General features: G+C 39.7%; 1 protein-coding gene across 10 annotated transcripts in view; it reads left to right on the plus strand.

Annotated features, from left to right (window-relative positions):
- The window catches only part of CDIN1 (CDAN1 interacting nuclease 1), a 234008-nt gene that overhangs the window by 123898 nt on the left and 88088 nt on the right, over positions 1-22022 (plus strand). For all 10 annotated transcript variants that reach the window (XR_009601350.1, XM_004010430.6, XM_012181160.5 and 7 more), the window contains 2 exons: positions 1997-2062; positions 2666-2771. Coding sequence is in view for 9 of the 10 variants with exons in the window: in XM_004010430.6 (XP_004010479.2) it covers positions 1997-2062; positions 2666-2771 (172 nt within the window). In the remaining variant the exon portion in view is untranslated. The remainder of the gene's footprint in view (positions 1-1996; positions 2063-2665; positions 2772-22022) is intronic.

Consider the following 22022-nt stretch of genomic DNA (forward strand, 5'->3'; position numbering starts at 1 on the left):
GATTTTAGTGTGTGCATTTGGATTGCTTGGTGACCTTTGAAATTTTGTTTTTAGCCACTGTCAGAAACATCATAATTTTTCCTTCTGAAACAGATTTTGAACACCTGAAAAGGTTGATCAAACTAGGATAGTTTTAATAAACGATTAATCTCTCTTCTTTAATGTCAACCCAGCTTTTAAAGTCACTCATTTGTATCCGACTCTTTGCCACACCATGGACTTTACAGACCATGGAATTCTCCAGCCAGAATGCTGGAGTGGATAGCCTATCCCTTCTCCCGGAGATCGTCCCAACCGAGGGATCAAACCCAGGTCTCCCGCATTGCAGGCGGATTCTTTCCTGCAATGCAGGAGATCCCAGTTTGATTCCTGGGTTGGGAAGATACCCTGGAGAAGGAATAGGCTACCCACTCCAGCATTCTGGCCTAGAGAATTCCATGGACTGTATAGTCCATGGGGTCACAAAGAGTCAGATATGACTGAGTGACTTTCACAGCTTTTAAAACTGTTCATCAGCTACCTGAAACATCAGCTCAAGGCACTTGGGTTGATTTAATAAATGCCTTTTCCATTAAGCATTCTTGTAGCCAGAATGCATGAGAGGATAGAAATTTTTTCAGTCTTGTTCATTTACAGTCCAGTTTTCTAAATTCTCTTGTTTTTAAAGTAAGATTACTTTATTTCCTTATCTCAACAGTTATGTTGGTATTTTTTTATCTTTCAAGCAGAGGAGATTGTTTTGAATTGCAGCATCAGTCCTTCAGAATTTCAGTAAAGGATACCAACTTTAACCAAGTGTAATTAAATATATAGTTTAAGTGTATCTCATCATTAAAAGGTTATTTATGTTTAAAGTGCTGACCTTTCAGGATGTACACAAGAGTGTTCTAAAACAGAATTTCTGAACGTTGGCCATGAAACCACTGTCTTGGCCTGACAAATGAATTGGAAATAAGCTACCCAACACTGGGAATGGGTCATTAATTTTAATCAAAGGTGATGCAGGAAGGCGAATGGGATGCATGACAATGTCAACAGCCCAGTAGATGTTAAGAGACCACACAGCCTTCCTTGTTACTTGGTTGGGCCATTAGTTGAGGTTGGGTGAAGACAGAAAGCCATGTCTGGAATTGAATGACCAGGTCACTCCAAAATCTAACAGAGAACTGCTCATTTCAGAATCACATTGTAATGCCATTAGAAGTCAAGGACAGCTTTTAGAAAATATTGGAGGATTTTTTTTTTTTTTAACCAAGCATCTAGCTAGTTTTCTCCAACTTTGACAAGCTCTCTGTTTTCTTGCCTCCTTTCCTCCTGAATGGCTCATTGATATTTACAGAAGATCAAGAAATCGAACAGACTTAGAAAAAAAAATCTCAAAGCCTGTTTGCTTTTCAGAATTACATATTGTTAGTTGTAAAACTCTGGTAAATGCCAGAAACAATAGCAGACCAAAGGTATTAAGCAGGGTAATTAATGCTCTGTGGGGATCTCATTGTCCCTTGTCTCTCTCTTATGTTCTTGTATGTAGAAATAGTTTCACTAATTGAAACTAAACTTTCTTAATTGCTTCAATGAAAGCATTTGTTTTATAATTGTAAAAGCCAAAGTGCTTATGCCTTACTGTAAATTGTCAGTATGGGCTTGATAACATTAGCAATATTCATGATGGTGGAAACCTTTTCTTTTAATCAGTAAGTATATTTCATTATTTTGAGTATATTTTCAATTATAAGAAAGGTAGCATATGACAGCTTGAATTAATGATGTTTATAATAAAGATATAAAAATGCAGAAGGGACAAAGAGACATTTTTATATCTCTACTTCAAGTTTGTGAAGAAAGTTCATTTATTCTGACACAGCACTGCATACATAAGAATGATATGTGTGACTGCATTAGTAATTTTTACACATTTTTAAGAAAGAAAAGCAATTATATTGCTGTCTTATTAATGGAATACTGTCATAAGTAATTGTATTTGTTCTTCCTGTAGATGAAGATCAGCTTCGTGCAAGGGGTTATGACAAAACGCCAGACTTTATTTTACAAGTACCAGTTGGTAAGTCCTTAGACTCTACTATGCATTTGTTTATAGAGTAAAGTGATGTGTTTTTTCCCATAGCTTTTAAAATTTTTGTTAATATTAACAAATGTTACCAAAGAATCTGTATTAGCTTGATAATTTTGTATTCAAATGTGTGAAATAATTGCAAAAGATTTTTAAGTGGTAGGAAATAATAGGTTCAGAAGAAACCTAAGCTTTAAAAACTTTTACCTATGTTGAAGAAATAAGCATGTCTTCAAAAGACATTTTGGTTACCATTTTCAAGTCATTTCTCTATATATTGCATTTTTAAAACAGAGTTCTGTGGAAAAGCCAGGATCACTTTGGTTTGCTTTCTTATTATTTGTCAGTTTATACAGGCAGTCTCAGAATAGGAGAGAGACTTTTGTAAATGACAAAAATAAAAGGGGTGTGACTGTAGCATAAACATTCCTTGTCACAAACAGATACGATGTGTTGTTTTATAATTACATCTCTAGATGATGGTGAGGGTTAAGCCTCTCTTCGTTAATGTGAAACATGGAGAGACCCAGGCAGAGTCAGAATTTTCAATCTCCCCTTCCCTTTGCTCTGTATTTGTAATGCTTTGTTCCTTAGCTGTAGAAGGGCACATAATTCACTGGATTGAAAGCAAAGCCTCATTTGGTGATGAATGTAGCCACCATGCCTACCTGCATGACCAGTTCTGGAGCTACTGGAATAGGTAAGGCCCCATTATTTTTCTCTTAAGATAAACGATACTCAGCTGAAATTTCATTAGGAAAAAAATATTTTGTTTAGATGGTAAAAATGCTAGTAGCCTTTGTTTCTAGTAAATACACAGACTTGATTAATGTATTCATTTCAGATAATTTCAACTTCTCTGCGTTCATAATGTTGCTTCACTTTTTAAAACAAAAAATCTGTGCATGAGGTCAAAATTATTATATACTCCATTTTCCATTTTACAGTGATAAAATTGGTGTCACTTAAAATATGAATAATAGGATGTGATCTATATTATACTATTGACACTGACTTTTATCCTCTTGATGTGAAAGTTATGCCTTCTATCGGATCTTAAAAAAGGATTTTATCCTCAGCTCTCTGAGGAAAGTATCCAAACGATATGAAAGTCAAAACAAATTAACCTTCCAGTGATAGAAAAGCATTTACCTACCAACTTCAACCAACATTTCCAAAGGCATGGAGATCTCAGTGGTTAAGAAAAAGATGGTGTTGGAGGAAGGGGGAGGATGCTGTATTACTAAGTGCCCCCTCGTGTGTCTGGGCCTGCAGATTATCTCAGTTAATACTCACAAGAAAGTGTGATTTGGGGATAATGGGATTTTATTCACAAGATTATTTGGGATAATGGGATTTTATTCCAATTTTATAAGGAAATAATATGCCTACAGCTAGTTATCGTGCATTGTCTTGGTCACTTCTAAATCCGTGCTATTTTTAGTATAGCTCTATTGACGTTTACAATACAACTGTTGAAACTTCGGCATTTGCTATTATTGGAGTCCTAAGCTTTCATATCGCATATTTTTTTACCCATTAGACCAGAAGGTGGGTCAAAGGGTAACCTTCCTAGATTAACTGTGTTCCTTGGTACTGAACAACTTTAAGAATACGATGGTGGGATGGCATTGGTTTGACTCACTAAGAAACAACTCACTAAGAGACAGTAACATCTATGGGCAGTAGTCTTACCCTGGAACAAAACAGTGACAGTCTCCAGAATTTGGCGTTATATTGTTACCCAGCTTTACAAAAGGCCAGTGGGCCTCGCCTGTAGCAGATGTGCTAAAATAAGCCCACTTTTTGCCATGGTAACAATGATCGTGACAAAATGCTGAACGTAATGGCTTTCTTGATTTTCTTGTGTAATTGTGCGTAGCATCCGAGCTTTACTTTACAGGGATGGAGGAGGAAAGTGCAAAATGTTTTAGAAATCAATGCTGCTTCAGCGTTTCCTGTCTTTTATTCAGCCATTATTCAAATTAGCAGTAATGTGATAAATTGAATTTCAGATTTTTAGCAATTTTATGATGAGTTGGAAATAGTAAAGAAAGCATCATTTTTGATAGTATAGGGAAAGCAATGACAAGAAAATCAAATTGTTTAGGTTGCTAAAGGATTTTTTTTTTAACTGCTAAACTCAATCATTTTGCATCAAGACTGTCTTCCCACTTTGGTACTGGTCAAGCCTTTTATGAGAAACAATTAGAATTTGAATCCAAAACAGTAAAGCTTACTTAAAAATTCCAAAGGCATGTCTTCATTCTAAAACAACTCAGCTATTGTCTACTCTGTGCTCAGCCCTCACCATTTTAGAAGCTGATTAAAATAATCAAATCACCTGTATGATAAACTATGGATTATTCACATGGCTGGAGGTGGTTCTGAGCAGTGGATGATTTAATAGTTTGATTTGGACTAGATTTTGGATTTTTTTTTTTGCATGCTGCTTTTTAAATTTTAATGATGTTTTATTTATATGATTACTACTATTGCTACAATTACTACTATTGACTTATGTTTCTTAAACACTTTCTTTGAATGTATGCCAAGTCAGTGCACATAGTTATGTTATAGTTATAGGGCACGTTATGTGGTAAGGGGAAGCCAGATTATTCAAGAGGAAAATGCTCTACACAGCAGTCACTGGTTTACCAAACGTCTGCAGAGAGGCCAAGAAAAGCAGGTCATACTGACATTCAATGTGGAACATAGAGGCATTTACTTGTAAGTAAGACTTGTCAGTGATGGGGCATTTTGACTGAAGAAAACTTAGCCCATTGACCAAAGTTTGGGAATCCTACATTTTTCATATTTTCACCTCAACACAACTCAACAGTAGTTGCTAAAATTCCTCAGAGTTGGAAGCAATTGTCTCTCCCACCTGTAGGTAACCTTTCAAGAAAGAGGGTGTTGGTTGCAGTTTAGGCTAATGGTGTTATTTGTGTAATAAGCCTCTAGTCAACATAAAACTGTTATCTAATGTCACACTGTTTTTAGATTTTCTTCCAGTTTTCTTGAGATATAATTGCCATACAGCACTGTGTAAGTTTAAGGTGTATATACAGCATAATAATTTGACATACATACATCACAAAATGATTATCAGAATTGTCACCCTATTTTTAAACATTGGATCCTGTGATAAGAATGTTCAGTTAATGTTTGAAAAATCATAATCTTGTCTAAGCCTATTTTTCTATATAAATAACTTCAAAGCCCCTAAGTTTCAATGTAATATTTCTCTGAGTTTTCTTTTTATGTAAATTGATATTCTTACCCTATAAGCAACTCCTGACAAAGTTGACCACACCCTCCCTCTTTATTAAAGCTTTTGCTTGCTTGTTTTTGGCTTCCAAGAGACAGTCTTCTGAGATTTTTTTCCCTGACATTCCATCTGTGTATTCTTTCTCCTTTTCCAGTTCTTCCCCATCTTCCCAGCACTAGGCTTGAAGGCCCTGGAACTCAGTGCTCACCCTCCTCCCTCTCCTGTGTACATATTTCCTGGGTGTTCCCTGGAGACCTCACCAGAGACTGTGGCTTCCTATTCCGTCTCATGCTGCTATCTCTAACTTTTATCCCCAGCCCTAAGATTTTCCCCCTAGTACACATTTGTTTGTCTAGCCAGCTGTCTGCTCAGTATCGCCTCCTGGATACCTAACAGATATCTGAGACTTTACATATCCAAAATTAAACTCTTGACTTTTCTCCTCAAGGTTATTAGCCTCTTACTTCCTCTCAAGCTCAATGAGTGGCATCGCAGTCTCTCCCAATACGCAAGCCCAAAGCCCCACGTATCTCACCAGTTCGTCAGCAGGTCCATTCAGCCCTGCCTTCACCACAGCTCAGACTGCGCCGTGCGTCGCCACCCCACCTGCTGTCGCTTCTCTGTCCGTCATCTTCTCTCGGACTGTTCTACCGCAGTTTCTAAACTGGCCTTCTTACATCAGCACTTGTGCTCCTGCAGTCAGAGTTTCATACCCTAGGCAGAGTGACTCTCAGAAAATATAAATCAGATCGTGTCCCTTCCCTGCTTAGCACTCTTCAGTGGCTCCCCACCACATTTAAAATGCAATTGATTTCCTAGAGGAGGGAGATGGGGTGGGAGAAGGGAGGGAGGTTCAAGAGGGAGGGACACATGTACACCTGTGACTGATTCATGTTGGTGTATGGCAGAAACCAATACAATATTGTAAAGCAAATATTTACAATAAAAAAATTTAAAAAAAAAATACAATCCAAACTCTGTACCATGACATTCAGAGCCCTGTATGGCCTGCCTCTCACCTCAGACCCGGCCACACCTGTGCTCTCCCTTCACCTAGAGTTCTCTCTGTCTCTGAAACTTCCTTGGCAGCTTTCTCCATCTTCCTTGAATCTACACTGCTTGTTTCTAATTCAAGACCCTCACTCTGGCTAATCCTTCTGCTTGGAACTGTCTTCACTTGGATCTCCACGAAGCTTGCCCTTTATGATGACATTGAGCTGTCTGCTCAAATTTCCCCTCCTCAAGGGGCCCTTCCCCAGCCACCCAGTCTAGATGGCGTCACCCTCAGTCATTTCTCTCCTCAGTCAGCTTTACTTTTCTTCATAAAATTTACCCTTTTCTGAGGGAATGAATAAGACTGTAGGTAGAAACATTTAAACACAAATTTACTTGGTTTGAAAGAGCTTTGTTTACCTTTTGTGTTGCTATTTCTAATTACTACATGTGTGCGGCTCATTCTTTCATAATCAAAACTTCAAGAATTTTTTCTGTCTTAATTCACTTCAAACAAATTTAAATTTTGCAATAGGCACCTTCTGTAAAATCAGATTAAGTATAGAACTTAAGCTGCCTTTCCGGCAAGTAGGCCCTCATCCCAGGTATGAACCTTGATTAACAAGCTCCTTAGAACTCTACAGTCTCCACTTCTGTGGGGTTTAAAGACTGCCTGTGAGAAGCAGCATTTGGGCCATAATAGAGCCCCAAATTATATAGGGCTGTGTATACAGTTGTATAGAAAATACATGTATATTTACATATATCAGTGTGTGTATATATATATGTGTGTATATATATATGTATATCAGAATATTTCAGACTACATATATATACAAATTTATGCAGCTGACAGCAAAAAAAATGCCCTCTCATCCTACTTTTCTAGTCAAAAGGTGGGTTCTTTGACAATTTGACCTACATTACTAAGTGCATTTTCATTTTGAGATGATGACAGGTAACGAAAAAACTAATTCTATAGTCTGAGGCCAGAATATACATGGGTTCTAACTTGTGGCCTTTCAAAGAAGCAGAAGCAGACACCCTAGGCTCACTTTCGTGGTTGAAGATAAAATGGGTCAGTTTGGATGAAAACACTGATGAACCTAAATTACGAAGAGCCACATGCAGCCATACAGCACATAAACAATGCCCAACAGCACCGAGTCAGGAGCATGGAAATCTCATTTGTAAGCTCGGCCCAGTCCCCTGCCATCCTGGGCACATTCTGACACACTGTCATCAGTGGAATCTTTTTAAATGCACTTGGTAGCTAATACCTCTCTACTTCTCTCAAAGAAGATCTAAGCTTACTGACTGGAAAGAATAAGGCAAAATGTTGTTTGAACATGATTTTCCAATTCAACAATCCTTGATGTAATGGGAGAAATCTATCCTGTTCTTGTGTTTGAAGCCAGGCCTTGCCACTCTCTGGATCCATTCCTGGAAACAGCTTGCTTAACCTCCCTGAGCCTTTGTATTTCTTCCTCAATAAAGTGGCGTCAACAATACCTTCTTCACATATTGTTGTGAAGATCAGTTGTTTAATACATACAAATCACTTTCACACTGCTTGGCAATCAACAGATGTACTCTCCTCTGTCTCTTTTTCCTGAGTATCATGGTCTGATAGAATGTAGAAATCTTCTCAGCAGATATTTTAATTTCCTTTGCTGCTAGATGAACTCCTGCTTGGCTCACTTCAGCACTCAGCCTGACTGACATCTCTTTGGGAAACCTTCTTGTAGTTCAAGATCGGGTTCAGTGCCCCTCCTGTTTTTTCCTAATAATTTCATAGCATTTGTCAAATATTGTAATTGCTTGTTTACTTACCACTCTCCTCCAGTTAATATATTGAGTTCGGTCTTATCTGTTGTATCCATTGTCAAATGTCCAGAAGCCGGTGGGATGCCTGGCACATAGCTGCCAGTAGGTGGTCATAGATATTTATTGAACAAATGAGTATATGAATGAATTTTGTGATGCATAACAGACAACAACATTTTGAATCCACCACTAAGGATTGTGTTAGTCATTCTGACATTAAAACTCAGAAGGAGGCCTTCCCTCATGATCCAGTGTTTGGGGCTCCACTGCAGGGAGCATGGGTTTGATCCCTGGTCAGGAAACTAAAATCTTTCTTGCTGCACAGCACAGCAAGAAAGAAAAAATAAAAACACAACATATGTCTGACGCAGGATGCAGCATGCTTGGGGCTGGTGCATGGGGATGACCCAGAAAGATGTTATGGGGAGGGAGGTGGGAGGGGGGTTCATGTTTGGGAATGCATGTAAGAATTAAAGATTTTAAAATTTAAAAAATAAAAAACTAATAAAAAAAAAAAAAACACAACAGGGCCAAAAATTTTTTTTAAGAATGGTACTCTAAGTATGGTGAGAAAAATGCTTCATTTTTCTAGAAAACTTTTATAGGCTTTCCAGATGTATAGACTTTTGCAGATGTTTACCATGAACTATATCACGTTTACTTACATACAGTTTTCAAATAGAAAATAACCAATAACTTCATGGTAAATACTATGAAGATTTTTAGGCACATGTTTTTAATCTTAGATTGATTACTTGCTTTCACAAAACTTCAGCAAGGTAGGTATCTCATTTGAGATTTGATATGAAATGCCTTAAAAATCCAAGAGTAAGAATAGAGACTTATGTACGTTGTCCCCAAATATTTAGGGTTATGTTTCAAGTTCAGTTCAGTCACTCAGTCGTGTCCGACTCTTTGCAACCCCATGAATTGCAGCATGCCAGGCCTCCCTGTCCATCACCAACTCCTGGAGTTCACTCAAACTCCATCGAGTCGGTGATGCCATCCAGCCATCTCATCCTCTGTCGTCCCCTTCTCCTCCTGCCCCCAATCCCTCCCAGCATCAGAGTCTTTTCCAATGAGTCAACTCTTTGCCATCAGGTGGCCAAAGTACTGGAGTTTCAGCTTTAGCATCATTCCTTCCAAAGAAATTCCAGGGCTGGTCTCCTTCAGAATGGACTGGTTGGATCTCCTTGCAGTCCAAGGGACTCTCAAGAGCCTTCTCCAACACCACAGTTCAAAAGCATCAATTCTTCAGCGCTCAGCCTTCTTCACAGTCCAACTCTCACATCCATACATGACCACTGGAAAAACCATAGCCTTGACTAGATGGACCTTTGTTGGCAAAGTAATCTCTGCTTTTTAATATGCTATCTACTCCTTCCAAGGAGTAAGTGTCTTTTAATTTCATGGCTGCAGTCACCATCTGCAGTGATTTGGGAGCCCAAAAAAATAAAGTCTGACACTGTTTCCCCTGTTTCCCCATCTATTTGCCATGAAGTGATGGGACCAGATGGCATGATCTTAGTTTTCTCAATGTTGGGCTTTAAGTCAACTTTTTCACTCTCCTCTTTCACTTTCATCAAGAGGCTTTTTAGTTCCTCTTCACTTTCTGCCATAAGGGTGGTGTCATCTGCATATCTGAGTAAATAAAGTCTATTTTATCCTGTATGAAGATCTGGAAATTCTGATTTGCATTAAGAATTCCTAGACTCCTTGGAGATCCATGCTGCAGGTGGCAATGTAGACAGAAGTGCCCCCACTGCATAGCCCATCTTCCTTTTCTTATCACTTTTGGCTCCGTCCTGGGACTTCCCTGATGGCTTAGATGGTAAAGATTCTGAGTTCTATGCAGGAAACCTGGGTTCAATTCCTGGATCGGGAAGATCCCCTGGAGAAGGGAAGAGCTACCCAGTCCAGTATTCTTGCCTGGAGAATTCCATAGATGGAGGAACCTGGTGGGTTAAAGTCCATAGGGTTGCAAAGAGTCGGACATGACTGAGGAGCTACCACTAACACTTAGGCTCCATCGTACACCTGGGAAGGTTTCAAGCACACCCCAGCCTGCACATCCAAGTTCTATGTACCTTTCCACAAACTTCTGCTCTTGGTCATCTCTCTGGCCAGAGGTGCACACTCTGGTGGTCTGCTCTCAAAAAGGCAGGCTCTAGGAGTGATCTCAGAGCTCTTGAATCAGGAAGTTCTGGGGTCCCTGGTAACAAGGAGCATGGCCTAGAAAGGTATTGGAGGGGAGAGACATCAGGTGAAGATGTTCCCTTTGCTCCACAGACTCCTCACCCCTTATGTGTGTGTGTGTTAGTCCCTTAGTTGTGTCCTGCTCTGTGTGACTACATGGACTGTAGCCTGCCAGGCTCCTCTGTCCCGAGAATTCTCCAGGCAAGAACACTGCAGTGGGTAGCCATTCCCTTCTCCAGGGATCTTCCCAACCCAAAATTGGGTCTCTCATATTGCAGGCAGATTCTTTACCGTCTGAACCACCAGGGAAGCCCTGGGCTGGGGTTCAACCGGAGGAGGCCAGAGCAGAATCCTCTAAAGTTTGGATTCAGGCTATGGACCCCTCTTGACTGGGTCTAAAGGATAGTATCAAAGTAAGCAAGTGTATTTGTCTTCCAAAGTCATTTCTGTGCTGGTATTAGGATATGAGGGGAGATGAGCACCAGAGGAAATAAAGTCTTGATCATATTTATGTCTCCCTGAAAAGATGAAGAGCTGAGTTGCATCTGTGGGATTTTTGAACCTCTGGCTCCAGAAAGTCTGCTCTCCTAGAGGCAATGCTAAGCTAATACCTCTGCCACAAGAATTGATTTGACTTTAGTTCTTACCTCTAAGTATTTTTTTAAAGATTGGTTATCTATCTACTCAATGGTCTACTGATTGCTTTCTCTGGTCTGTGCTAACTTGAGAGGTGAGGCATTTAGAATGGGGCTGCCGAGCAGTTAGACTCAAGGAAGGTATTTTTCAGAGGATGGCCAAAGATTTTTTTTTTTTTTTTTTTTTGTATGAAGATACTTCCAGGAAGCCTGCAATTAGCCAAATCACAGATTTCCAGTTATTTCAGTCTTGTTAACAACACATCTGTCTCAAGTTGGAGAATGAGCCTCAGTTATAGATGCTCTTGGAAACCTTCAATTACAGTAGCCTCAGAAAGCACCACTGCCGTATACTAACAAGCGTCCTCAGCAGCTAGAGACATATTGACTAATAATTAGCAAATGTACTGCAGAAGGCCTCTCTAAAGGTAAAATATAATAATTTGTTTTTCTATCTCTTAGAGTGGAGCTGGTTGTGAGATACTGATGTCTCCTTGCTCCAAACAAATATTTGACATTGTTATTAGCTGGAGTAACCTTGAAATATTTTTTTTTTAGGGAAGGAAGTGTCTTCTGTGTATATAGTACTTTGAGTTTTCATAATGTATCTTGCATTTGGAATGTGAATAGCAAGAACTTTCCCCATGAGGGAATTCATGTTTTCTGCCACTGTTAATTGTTTTCAGTGTTGACTTTAAATACAAAGCTGAATGAACAATAGAAATGTTGTCTTAGGCTGTTGAAGTGATATTTGCAATAAAGAGATGGTGGTTGAGAAAACTGGTATGAGTTAAAGAATTAAAGGGAAAAAAATAGACTTATAAAGAAATATCAGTGAATTACAGTTCCTCAGAAAGATGTCTGATTATTGTCTTCAGATATATGCAAGATTTTTTCTTTTTGATTTGTTGACCAGTTTTCCAAATCCAGGGACTTAAGAATTGTGGAAAGGATGACTCTCCTTGCTAAACTATTATGATAGAGTTAATATGAGTCACGTATGTCTCCAAAGGTTTACCACAAACCAAAAGTTCTCTCAGGAGAAGATGAACGCACATTCTTCTACTCCACCATCTTGTCAGAATAGTGATACCCCATGTCCAAGGACAAAGGAGAAGCCCCAACAAGACAGTAGGAGGAACAAAGTTGCATTTAGAATCAAACCCCAGACCTGCTAGAAATGCTCGGAGGCTCAAGCAAAACCTTGTGCACACCAGGACCCAGAGGCCCCACAGAGACTGAGCCAGACTTGCCTTTGAGTGTTTGAGTCTCTCCTGCGGAGGCATGGGTCAGCAGTGACTTGCCGCAGGGACAGGGGCTCTGGCTGCGGCAGACCTGGGTTACCCAGCCTGTGGCATAAGCCCTCTTTGAAGAGGTCACCATTAGCCCCTCCACAGAGCCGCCGAGCAGACAACCCACAAATTGCAGAACAATTATACCAAAGAGATTCTTGCACTGTGAAGAAAGTTCTAGGACACGCAACAGATTTCCCAACCTGGGGATCCAGCAAAGGGACTGAGAACCCCCAGGGAATTTGACTTTGGTGGTGAGTAGGAGACTGAGCCAGACTTGCCTGTGAGTGTCCAGAAGTCCAAACAACAGAGAGGGAACACAACCCAGCCCTCCAACAGAAAATTTGATTAGAGATTTCTGAGTGTGGCTCCGCCCATCAGAACAAGACCCAGTTTAGTCTCTCCCTTCAGGAAACTTCCATAAGCCTCTTATCCTCATTCATCAGAAGGCAGACAATGAAAACCACAATCTCAGAAGACTAACCGAACTGATCACATGGACCACAGTCTTGTCTAACTCAATGAAACTAAGAGCCATGCTGTGTAGGGCCACCCAAGATGGTCGGGTCATGCTGGAGAGTTCTGACAAAACGTGGTCTGCTGGAGAAGAGAATGGCAAACCACTTCAGTATTCTTGCCTTGAGAACCCCATGAACAGTATGAAAAGGCAAAAAAATATGACACTGAAAGATGAACTCCCCAGGTCAAGTAGATGCCCAATATGCTACTGGAGATCAGTGGAGAAATAACTCCAGAAAGAATGAAGAGATGGAGCCAAAGCAAAAACAATGTCCAGTTGTGGATGTGATTGGTGATGGAAGTAAAGTCCGATGCTGTAAAATGCAATAATGCGTAGGAACCTGGAATGTTAGGTCCATGAATCAAGGCAAATTGGAAGGGGTCAAACAGGAGATGGCAAGAATGAACATCAATATTTTAGGAATAAGTGAACTAAAATGGACTGGAATGGGTGAATTTAACTCAGATGACCATTATATCTACTACTGTGGGCAAGAACCCCTTAGAAGAAATGGAGTAGCCCTCATCGTCAACAAAAGAGTCCAGTATGCAGTACTTGGGTGAAATCTCAAAAATGACAGAATGATCTCTGTTCGTTTCCAAGGCAAACCATTCAGTATCACAGTAATCCAAGTCTATGCCCCAACCACTAATACCGAAGAAGCTGAAGTTGAACAGTTATATGAAGACCTTCTAGAACTAACACCCGAAACAAATGTTCTTTTCATCATAGGGGACCGGAATCCAAAAGTAGGAAATCAGGAGATACCTGGAGTAACAGGCAAGTTTGGCCATGGAGTACAAAATGAAGCAGGACAAAGGCTAACAAGAGTTTTGCCAAGAGAAAGCACTGGTCATAGCAAACACCCTCTACCAACAACACAAGAGATGACTTTACCCATGGACATCACCAGATGGTTGACACCTAAATCAAATTTATTAAATTCTTTGCAGCCGAAGATGGAGAAGCTCTATACTGTCAGCAAGGAGAAGACGATGGCACCCCACTCCAGAACTCTTGCTTGGAAAATCCCATGGATGGAGGAGGCTGGTAGGCTGAAGTCCATGAGGTCGCACAGAGTCAGACATGACTGAAGCAACTTAGCAGCAGCAGCAGCATACAGTCAGCAAAAACAAGACCAGGAGCTAACTATGGCTCAAATCATGAACTCCTTATTGCCAAATTCAGACTTAAATTGAAGAAAGTAGGGAAAACCACTAGACCATTCAACAGGTATGACCCAAATCAAATCCTTTACAATTATAGAGTGAAAGTGACAAATGGATTCAAGGGATTCAATCTGATAGACAGTACCTGAAGAACTATGGATAGAGATTCGTGACATTGTACAGGAGACAGTGATCAAGACCATCCCCAAGAAAAGGAAATGCAAAAAGGCAAAATGGTTGTCTGAGGAGGTCTTACAAATAACTGACAAAAGAAGAGAAGCTAAAGGCAAAGAAGAAAAGGAAGGATATCCCCATCTGAATGCAGAATTACAAAGAATAGCAAGGAGAGATATGAAAGCCTTCCTCAGTGATCAGTGCAAAGTAATAGAGGAAAACAATAGAATGGGAAAGACTAGAGATCTCTTCAAGAAAATCAAAGATACCAAGGGGAATGTTTCATGCAAAGATGGGCACAATAAAGGACAGAAAAGTATGGACCTAACAGAACAGAAGCAGAAGATATTAAGAAAAGGTTTGATTTGTGGTTCAGTTCAGTCACTCAGTCATGTCCGACTCTTTGTGACTGAAAGGACTGCAGCACACCAGGCCTCCTTGTCCATCACCAGCTCCCAGAGCTTGCTCAAACTCATGTCTATCGAGTCAATGATATCATCCAACCATCTCACCCTCTGTCATCCCCTCCTCCTCCTGCCTTCAATCTTCAATGCCAGCAAAATGATCTTCATGACCAGATAAGCACGATGGTGTGATCACTCACTTTAGAGCCAGACATCCTGGAATGCGAAGTCTAGTGGGCCTTAGGAAGCATCACTACGAACAAAGTTAGTGGAGGTGATGGAATTCAAGCTGAGCTTTTTGAAGTCCTTAAAGATGATGCTATAAAAGTGCCGAACTCAATATGCCAGCAAGTTTGGAAAACTCAGCAGTGGCCACAGGAATGGAAAAGGTCAGCTTTCATTCCAATCCCAAAGAAGGACAATGCCAAAGAATACTCAAACTACTGCACAATTGCATTCATCTCACAGGCTAGCAAAGTAATGCTCAGAATTCTCCAAGCCAGTCTTCAACAATACGTGAACCGTGAACTTCTAGATGTTTAAGCTGGATTTAGAAAAGGCAGAAGAACCAGAGATCAAATTGTCAACATCCACTGGATCATGGAAAAAGCAAGAGAGTTCCAGAAAAACATCTACTTTTCCTTTGTTGACTACACTAAAGTTTTTGACTGTAGATTACAGCAAACTTGAAAATTCTTAAACAGATGGGAATACCAGGTCACCTTACCTGCCTCCTGAGAAATCTGTGTGCAGGTCAAGAAGCAGCCATTAGAACCAGACATGCAACAATGAACCAAATTGGGAAAGGAGTACATTAAGGCTGTATATTGTTACCCTGCTTACTTAACTTATATGCGGAGTACATCATGTGAAATGGTGGGCTGGATGAAACACAAGCTGGAATCAAGATTGCCAGAAGAAATATCAATAACCTCAGATATACAGATGACACCACCCTTATGGCAGAAAGTGAAGAAGAACTACAGAGCCTCCTGTTGAAAGTGAAAGAGGAGAATGAAAAGCTGGCTTAAAACTCAGCATTCAGAAAACTAAGATCATGGCATCCAGTCCCATCACTTCATGGCAAATAGATGAGGAAACAATGAAAACAGCGAGAGACTATTTTTCTGGGTTCCAAAATCACTGCAGATGGTGCCTACAGCCTTGAAATTAAAAGGCGCTTGCTCCTTTGAAGAAAAGCTATGACCAACCTAGACAGCATATTAAAAAGCAGAGACATTACTTTGTCCACAAAGGTCCATCTACTGGTTTTTTCCAGTAGTCGTGTATGGGTGTGAGAGTTGGACTATAAAGAAAGCTGAGCACCGAAGAATTGATGCTTTTGAACTGTGGTGTTGGAGAAGACTCTTGAGAGTCCCTTGGACTGCAGGAAGATCTAACCAGTCCATCCTAAAGGAGACCAGTCCTGGGTGTTCATTGGAAGGACTGATGCTGAGGCTGAAACTCCAATACTTTGGCCACCTCGTGCAAAGAGTTGACTCACTGGAAAAGACCCTGATGCTGAGATTGAAAATTGAAGGCAGGAGGAGAAGGGGATGACAGAGGGTGAGATGGTTGGATGGCATCACCAACTCAATGGACATGAGTTTGAGCAAGCTCTGGGAGCTGGTGATGGACAGTGAGGCCTGGTATGCTGCAGTCCTTTCAGTCAGAAAGAGTTGGACACAACTGAGCGGCTGAACTGAACCACAAATCAAACCTGCAAGCAAATGATTGGGTGTCCATTCTAAGAAAGAGAATACAACCATTATGTTTGTCCAGAGAGAGTGAGAGAAGAATAAAGGAAGTGAGTCAGGAGTCCAAGAATACCAAGTGTTTTTGTTTTTGTTTTGTTTTCAGAGTTCATTTTTGAAAGTAATTTTAGAATAATGGTGATCGGGTTGAAATTGATGCTAAAATGGCTTAAGGTCTAGGGCAGTGATTCTCAAACCTTGGCATGTATTAAAATCATACAGTTGGAATATTTTATGTATTGACCTGGGCTTTGTCCCTGGAGAACTGATTTAATTGGTATGAGGTGGAGCCTGGACTTTGGGAGTCTTTTTTTTTCTTGAAAACTCAAGGTGATGCTGTTGATCTGTGTTGTGCATTGAAGTCCACTTCTTTACCTGACCCTTCTTGAGCAAAGAAGTCCACTTCTTTCCTTGATTTGCCAGACAGTTGCTAGGCTAGGTGCTTCTGAACAGAGTCTTGATGAGAAAAACAACTTTATTGAGGAATACTGGTTCAGATCAGCCAAGACTTCACAGGCACTTGGTAGTTAGTAGGCACCAAGCCTCCACTCAGGTCTCCTTCTGAACTCACAAAGATCTATAAAGAAATCAAGATTTATCCCCTATTTTCTTTTAAAAGATTTATAATTTTAAATTACATTTATGTCTAGCATCCATTTGCAGTTAATTTTTATATATGGCGTGATAGATGACTTAAACTTTATTTTCTTGGACTTGGGTATCCAATTGTGCTAGAACAATTTGTTGAAAACCCTGTCCTTTCTTTACTGAATAGCCTTTACACATATGTCAAAAACCAATTAATCATGTATGTGTGGACCTTTTCCTGAGTTCTGTATCTTCTTCTGATAGCCAGTTTGTCTGTCTTTATACTAATTCTACATTGTATTGATTACTGTAAAATAATTTTGAAAACAGATAGTGTTAGTCCCCCAACTCCGTTTTTCTTTTTAAAGTTCAGTTCACTTCAGTCGCTCACTCATGTCCAAATCTTTGTGACCCCATGGACTACAGCATGCCAGGCTTCCCTGTCCATTACCAACTCCTAAAACCTACTTAAACTCATGTCCAATGCGTCAGTGATGCCATCCAACCATCTCATCCTCTGTCATCCCCTTCTCCCGCCTTCAATCTTTCCCAGAGTCAGGGTCATTTCCAATGAGTCAGTTCTTCGCATCAGGAGGCCAGAGTATTGGAGCTTCAGCTTCAGTATCAGTTCTTCCAGTGAATATTCAGGACTGATTTCCTTTAGGAAGGACTGGTTAGATCTCCTTGCAGTCCAAAGGACTCTCAAGAGTCTTCTCCAACACCACAGTTCAAAAGCATCAATTCTTCAGTGCTCAGCTTTTTTTATAGTCCACTCTCACATCCATACATGATTACTGGAAAAACTGTAGCTTTGACTAGACGGACCTTTGTTGGTAAAGTAATGTCTCTGCTTTTTAATATGCTGTCTAGTTTGGTCATAGCTTTTCTTCCAAGGAGCAAGTGTTTGTTTTGTCCATTTTTGGTCCTTTGCATTAGCATTTGAATTTTGGCATCAGCTTATAAATTCTTTAATATTTTTTGCTGAAATTGTGATTGCCATCAATAGAGTTTATAGAGTTAAACTTGGGAGCCTGTATGTTTTATATTTCTTGACTCTATAGGAAGTGATTTTGTTTTTGTTGTTGTTTCCATTTCCAATATTTCATGTTACTGTAGAGTAATACAGATGATTTGATGTATTGATCTTACATCATGCAATTGGGAAAAACTCATTATATTTATTTGGTGGATGTTCTAGGATTTTCTATATAGAAAACAATGTTGTTTATAAATAAAGGCATTTTGCTTCCTTTTTCAATTGGATGACTTTTTCTTTTCTTTTTTAAACTGCACTGCTTAGACTCGCCTATACAATGGTGAATAGTACTCCAGGTCTTGGAGGAAAGGCATCAATCTTTTACCATGAAGGATAATATTAGGTATAGATTTTTTGAGGCTGCCTTTTGAGGTTGAGGAAACCCTTCTGTTCCTCGTTTGCTTAGAGTTTTTATTATAATGGATGTTGAATCTTGTCAAAATGCTTTTCTGCATCTGTGAGGATGATCATATGTGTATTTTTTAGTTAATTGATTAATATGATACATTACAGTGATTCTTGAATGTTATACCAACCTTGCATTCCTGGTATAAACCCCACTTGGTCAGTGAAGCAAAATCATTTTTTAGTTTGTTTTATTTGATTTGGATGTGAGAGTTGGACTATAAAGAAAGCTGAGTACTGAAGAATTGATGCTTTTGAACTGTGATGTTGGAGAAAACTCTTGAGAGTCCCTTGAACTGCAAGGACATCCAACCAGTCCACCCTAAAGGAAATCAGTCCTGAATATTCATTGGAAGGACTTGCTGAAGCTGAAACTCTAATACTTTGGCTACCTGATGCAAAGAACTGACTCATTTGAAAAGACCCTGATGCTGGGAAAGATTGAAGGCAGGAGGAGAAGGGGACGACAGAGGATGAGATGGTTGGATGGCCTCACCGACTCAATGGACGTGAGTTTGAGAAAACTCCAGGAGTTGGTAATGGACAGGAAGGCCTGGCGTGCTGCAGTCCATGGGGTCGCAAAGAGTCAGATGCTACTGAGCAACTGAACTGATGATAAACTGGCGATATTTGATTTGCTAAAAATTCATTAAGAAATTTTATATCTGCTTTCATGAGAGAGATTTATCTGTGATTTACTTTTTCTTCTAAACTCTTTGCCTGGTTTTGGCACTATGGTTGCCTTATAGTATGAGTTGGGAAGTAGTCCTTTCTTGGTTTTCTGGAAAAGTTTGTGTACAATTTTTATTTCTTCATTAATTATTGGGTTCAGTTCAGTCCCTCAGTCATGTCCCACTCTGTGACTCTGTGGACTGCACCACACCTCCCTGTCTGTCACCAACTCCTGGAGTTTACTCAGACTCATGTCCATCGAGTCGGTGATGCCATCCAACCATCTCATCCTCGGTTGTTCCCTTCTCCTCCCACCTTCTATCTTTCCCAACATCAGGGTCTTTTCAAATGAGTCAGTTCTTTGCATCAGGTGGCCAATGTATTGGAGTTTCACCTTCAGCATCAGTCCTTCCAAAGAATATTCAGGACTGATTTCCTTTAGGATGGACTGGCTGGATCTACTTGCAGTCCAAGGGACTCTCGAGTCTTCTCCAACACCACAGTTCAAAAGCATCAGTTCTTCAACACTCAGCTTTCTCTATACTCCAACTCTCATATCCATACATGACTACTCCCAGTCAAATGATCTGGGGATAGTTTTTTGTGGGAAGATTTTAAACTGATTAAAATTGATTGATAGATATAGGGATTCAGGTTATCTATTTTTTTCTTAAGTGAACTTTGATACTTTGTGCCTTTTAAAGAGTTTATTCATTTTATTTAAGTTGTAGAGTATATTAGTATAAACTTGTTGAGAATGCTCCCATATTCTTTTAATATCTGTAGAATCTGTAGTGTATCACTTTATTCTTCCTGATGTTGATAATTTTGTCTACTTTTCCAGATTGCTCTGTCTAGAGCTTTATCAATTTTACTGGCCTTCTGAAAAAATGAATATTTTGATTTATTGACTTTTTCCTGTTGTTTTTCTTTTGTCTTTTTCTTTGATTTTTAATCTGATTATTACTGTTCCCTATTTTAGCTTCAGTTTCATTTGGTCTTTTTTGTTTCTAGTTTTCTAAGATGGAGCCTAAGGTTATTGATTTGAAATCATTCTTTTTTACCAGTAAAGGCAATTTAGTGCTAAAACTGCCTCAAAGTACTGCTTTAGCTGTATTGTGGAAAATGTTATATGTTGTATTTTTATTTTCATTTGGTTCCAAATATTTTCTTTTTTTTTTCTTTCTCCATTTGTTTTCCAAATACTTTATTTTTATTTCTTCTTTGTCTCACAGGCTATTTAGAAGAATGCTGTTTTGTTTCCAAATATTTGGAACTTGTTCACGTGTCTTTCTGTTATTGGCTATTAATTTCACATCATTAAAATCAGAAACAAACTTGAATCCTTTTACAATTATTGATACTTCTTTTATGACAAACTTTAACTGCCTGGTCTTGCCATTTTCCCAGTTTCTTCTTCTCAACTCTGAGAGAGACCCCTGGACTTCACCGAGGTTCTTCCTCCCGACACTGTAGCATGCAAACTTTCTCCAAGCAGCAAGTTGGGAAATCAAAGTGCTTGCCTCTTTTCTTGCCCATCATTCAGAGGTGACTATCCCTCACTGCTTGATGCCTGTTGTTAGCTATTTTGTTTGTTTGTTTCTTAGGTATTTCCATCAGGAAGATAAATGTAGTCCCTGTTACCTCATCTTGGCTCCAAGTGCATATCTTCTCAAGTATGATTTTTAACAGAATTTAACACACTGTAAGCCAGTTTGTCTTGTTTAACATTAACCTTGTAATCTTACTGATGCTATTCTAGACTTCATTCTCATCCTAAGCAAATCTTCTTAAGCACTGACTGTGAATAGAATGGGCTTCCCTGGTGGCTCAGTGGTAAAGAAACCACCTGCAGGAGATGTGGGTTTGATTCTCTGGGTCAGGAAGATCCCCTACAGAAGGAAATTGCGACCCACCCCGAGATTCTTGCCTGGGAAACCCCATGGACAGAAGGAGCCTGGTGGGCTACAGTCCATGACTCTTTTCACAAAAGAGTCAAACCCTACTTAGCAATTAAAACAACAACATGAATAGAAGAATTTTTGAGAGAGTGCTGTGGAAACCTTCAAATTTCTTTCTTTTGGTATCTGTTTCTCAAACAGTCATCTGTATTTCTCTGTCTTTCGCCTAGCCTTCTGAGAGTTGGAATGGAATTTTCAGTCACTACTTTTTGCCCAACAAAAGAGAAGGTTCTTTTTGTGTCATTAAGGCCAAAGATTGGATAATAAGTTTATGGTTGTTAGAAAGCAGCTTTCTTTGGTCATCTTTTGATAGCACCCACTAAGGGCATCTGCTGCTTCTTTGACTGAAATAGAGCTAGCCATCTTTTGATGAGATAGAGCCCTGTTCACAGAAGTTATACCTGTCCTCTTTCTTTTCTCTCCCTCTCTATGTAAGAAACAGCGTTTTTCCATTTTGACCATCTTCTGTCATCCAGCTCCTGGGATGGGTGAACTGTACATCCCAATGAGGCTGCATTGCTGTTGCTCATTCTCTTCTCACATGGGTGCAGTATGGAAACTCATACTCTTCTTCTCATAATACAGAAATATATATGCATACGTAATGGCCATGGGAAGCATCCTTTCCCTCCAATTTCTAATTGACCCTGGAAGCCATATTCTTATATGAATATGAAAGTCATATTCTTATATGGAAATTAAGTCTTCTGTACGAATTCTGTTATCTATTAACATGTCACTTTATTCTTTCTTTTTTTTTTCTTTTTCTTGTCCTCTCCTTTACATTCTTAGTATACTTTTATGATTTGTATGAATTCTACTTTATTGAGTTTACTCCCTTCTCTTACTGAATCACTTACATTGAGATGATTCCTGTATTTTCAGTTCAGTTCAGTTCAGTTTGGTTGCTCAGTCATGTCTGACTCTTTGCAACCCCATGAACCGCAGCGCGACAGGCCTCCCTGTCTTCACCAACTCCCAGAGTCCACCCAAACCCATGTCCATTGGGTTGGTGATGCCTTCCAACCATCTCATCCTCGGTCGGCCCCTTCTC

This window comes from Ovis aries, chromosome 7 (assembly GCF_016772045.2).
Source record: "Ovis aries strain OAR_USU_Benz2616 breed Rambouillet chromosome 7, ARS-UI_Ramb_v3.0, whole genome shotgun sequence".
Classification (NCBI taxonomy): domain Eukaryota; kingdom Metazoa; phylum Chordata; class Mammalia; order Artiodactyla; family Bovidae; genus Ovis; species Ovis aries.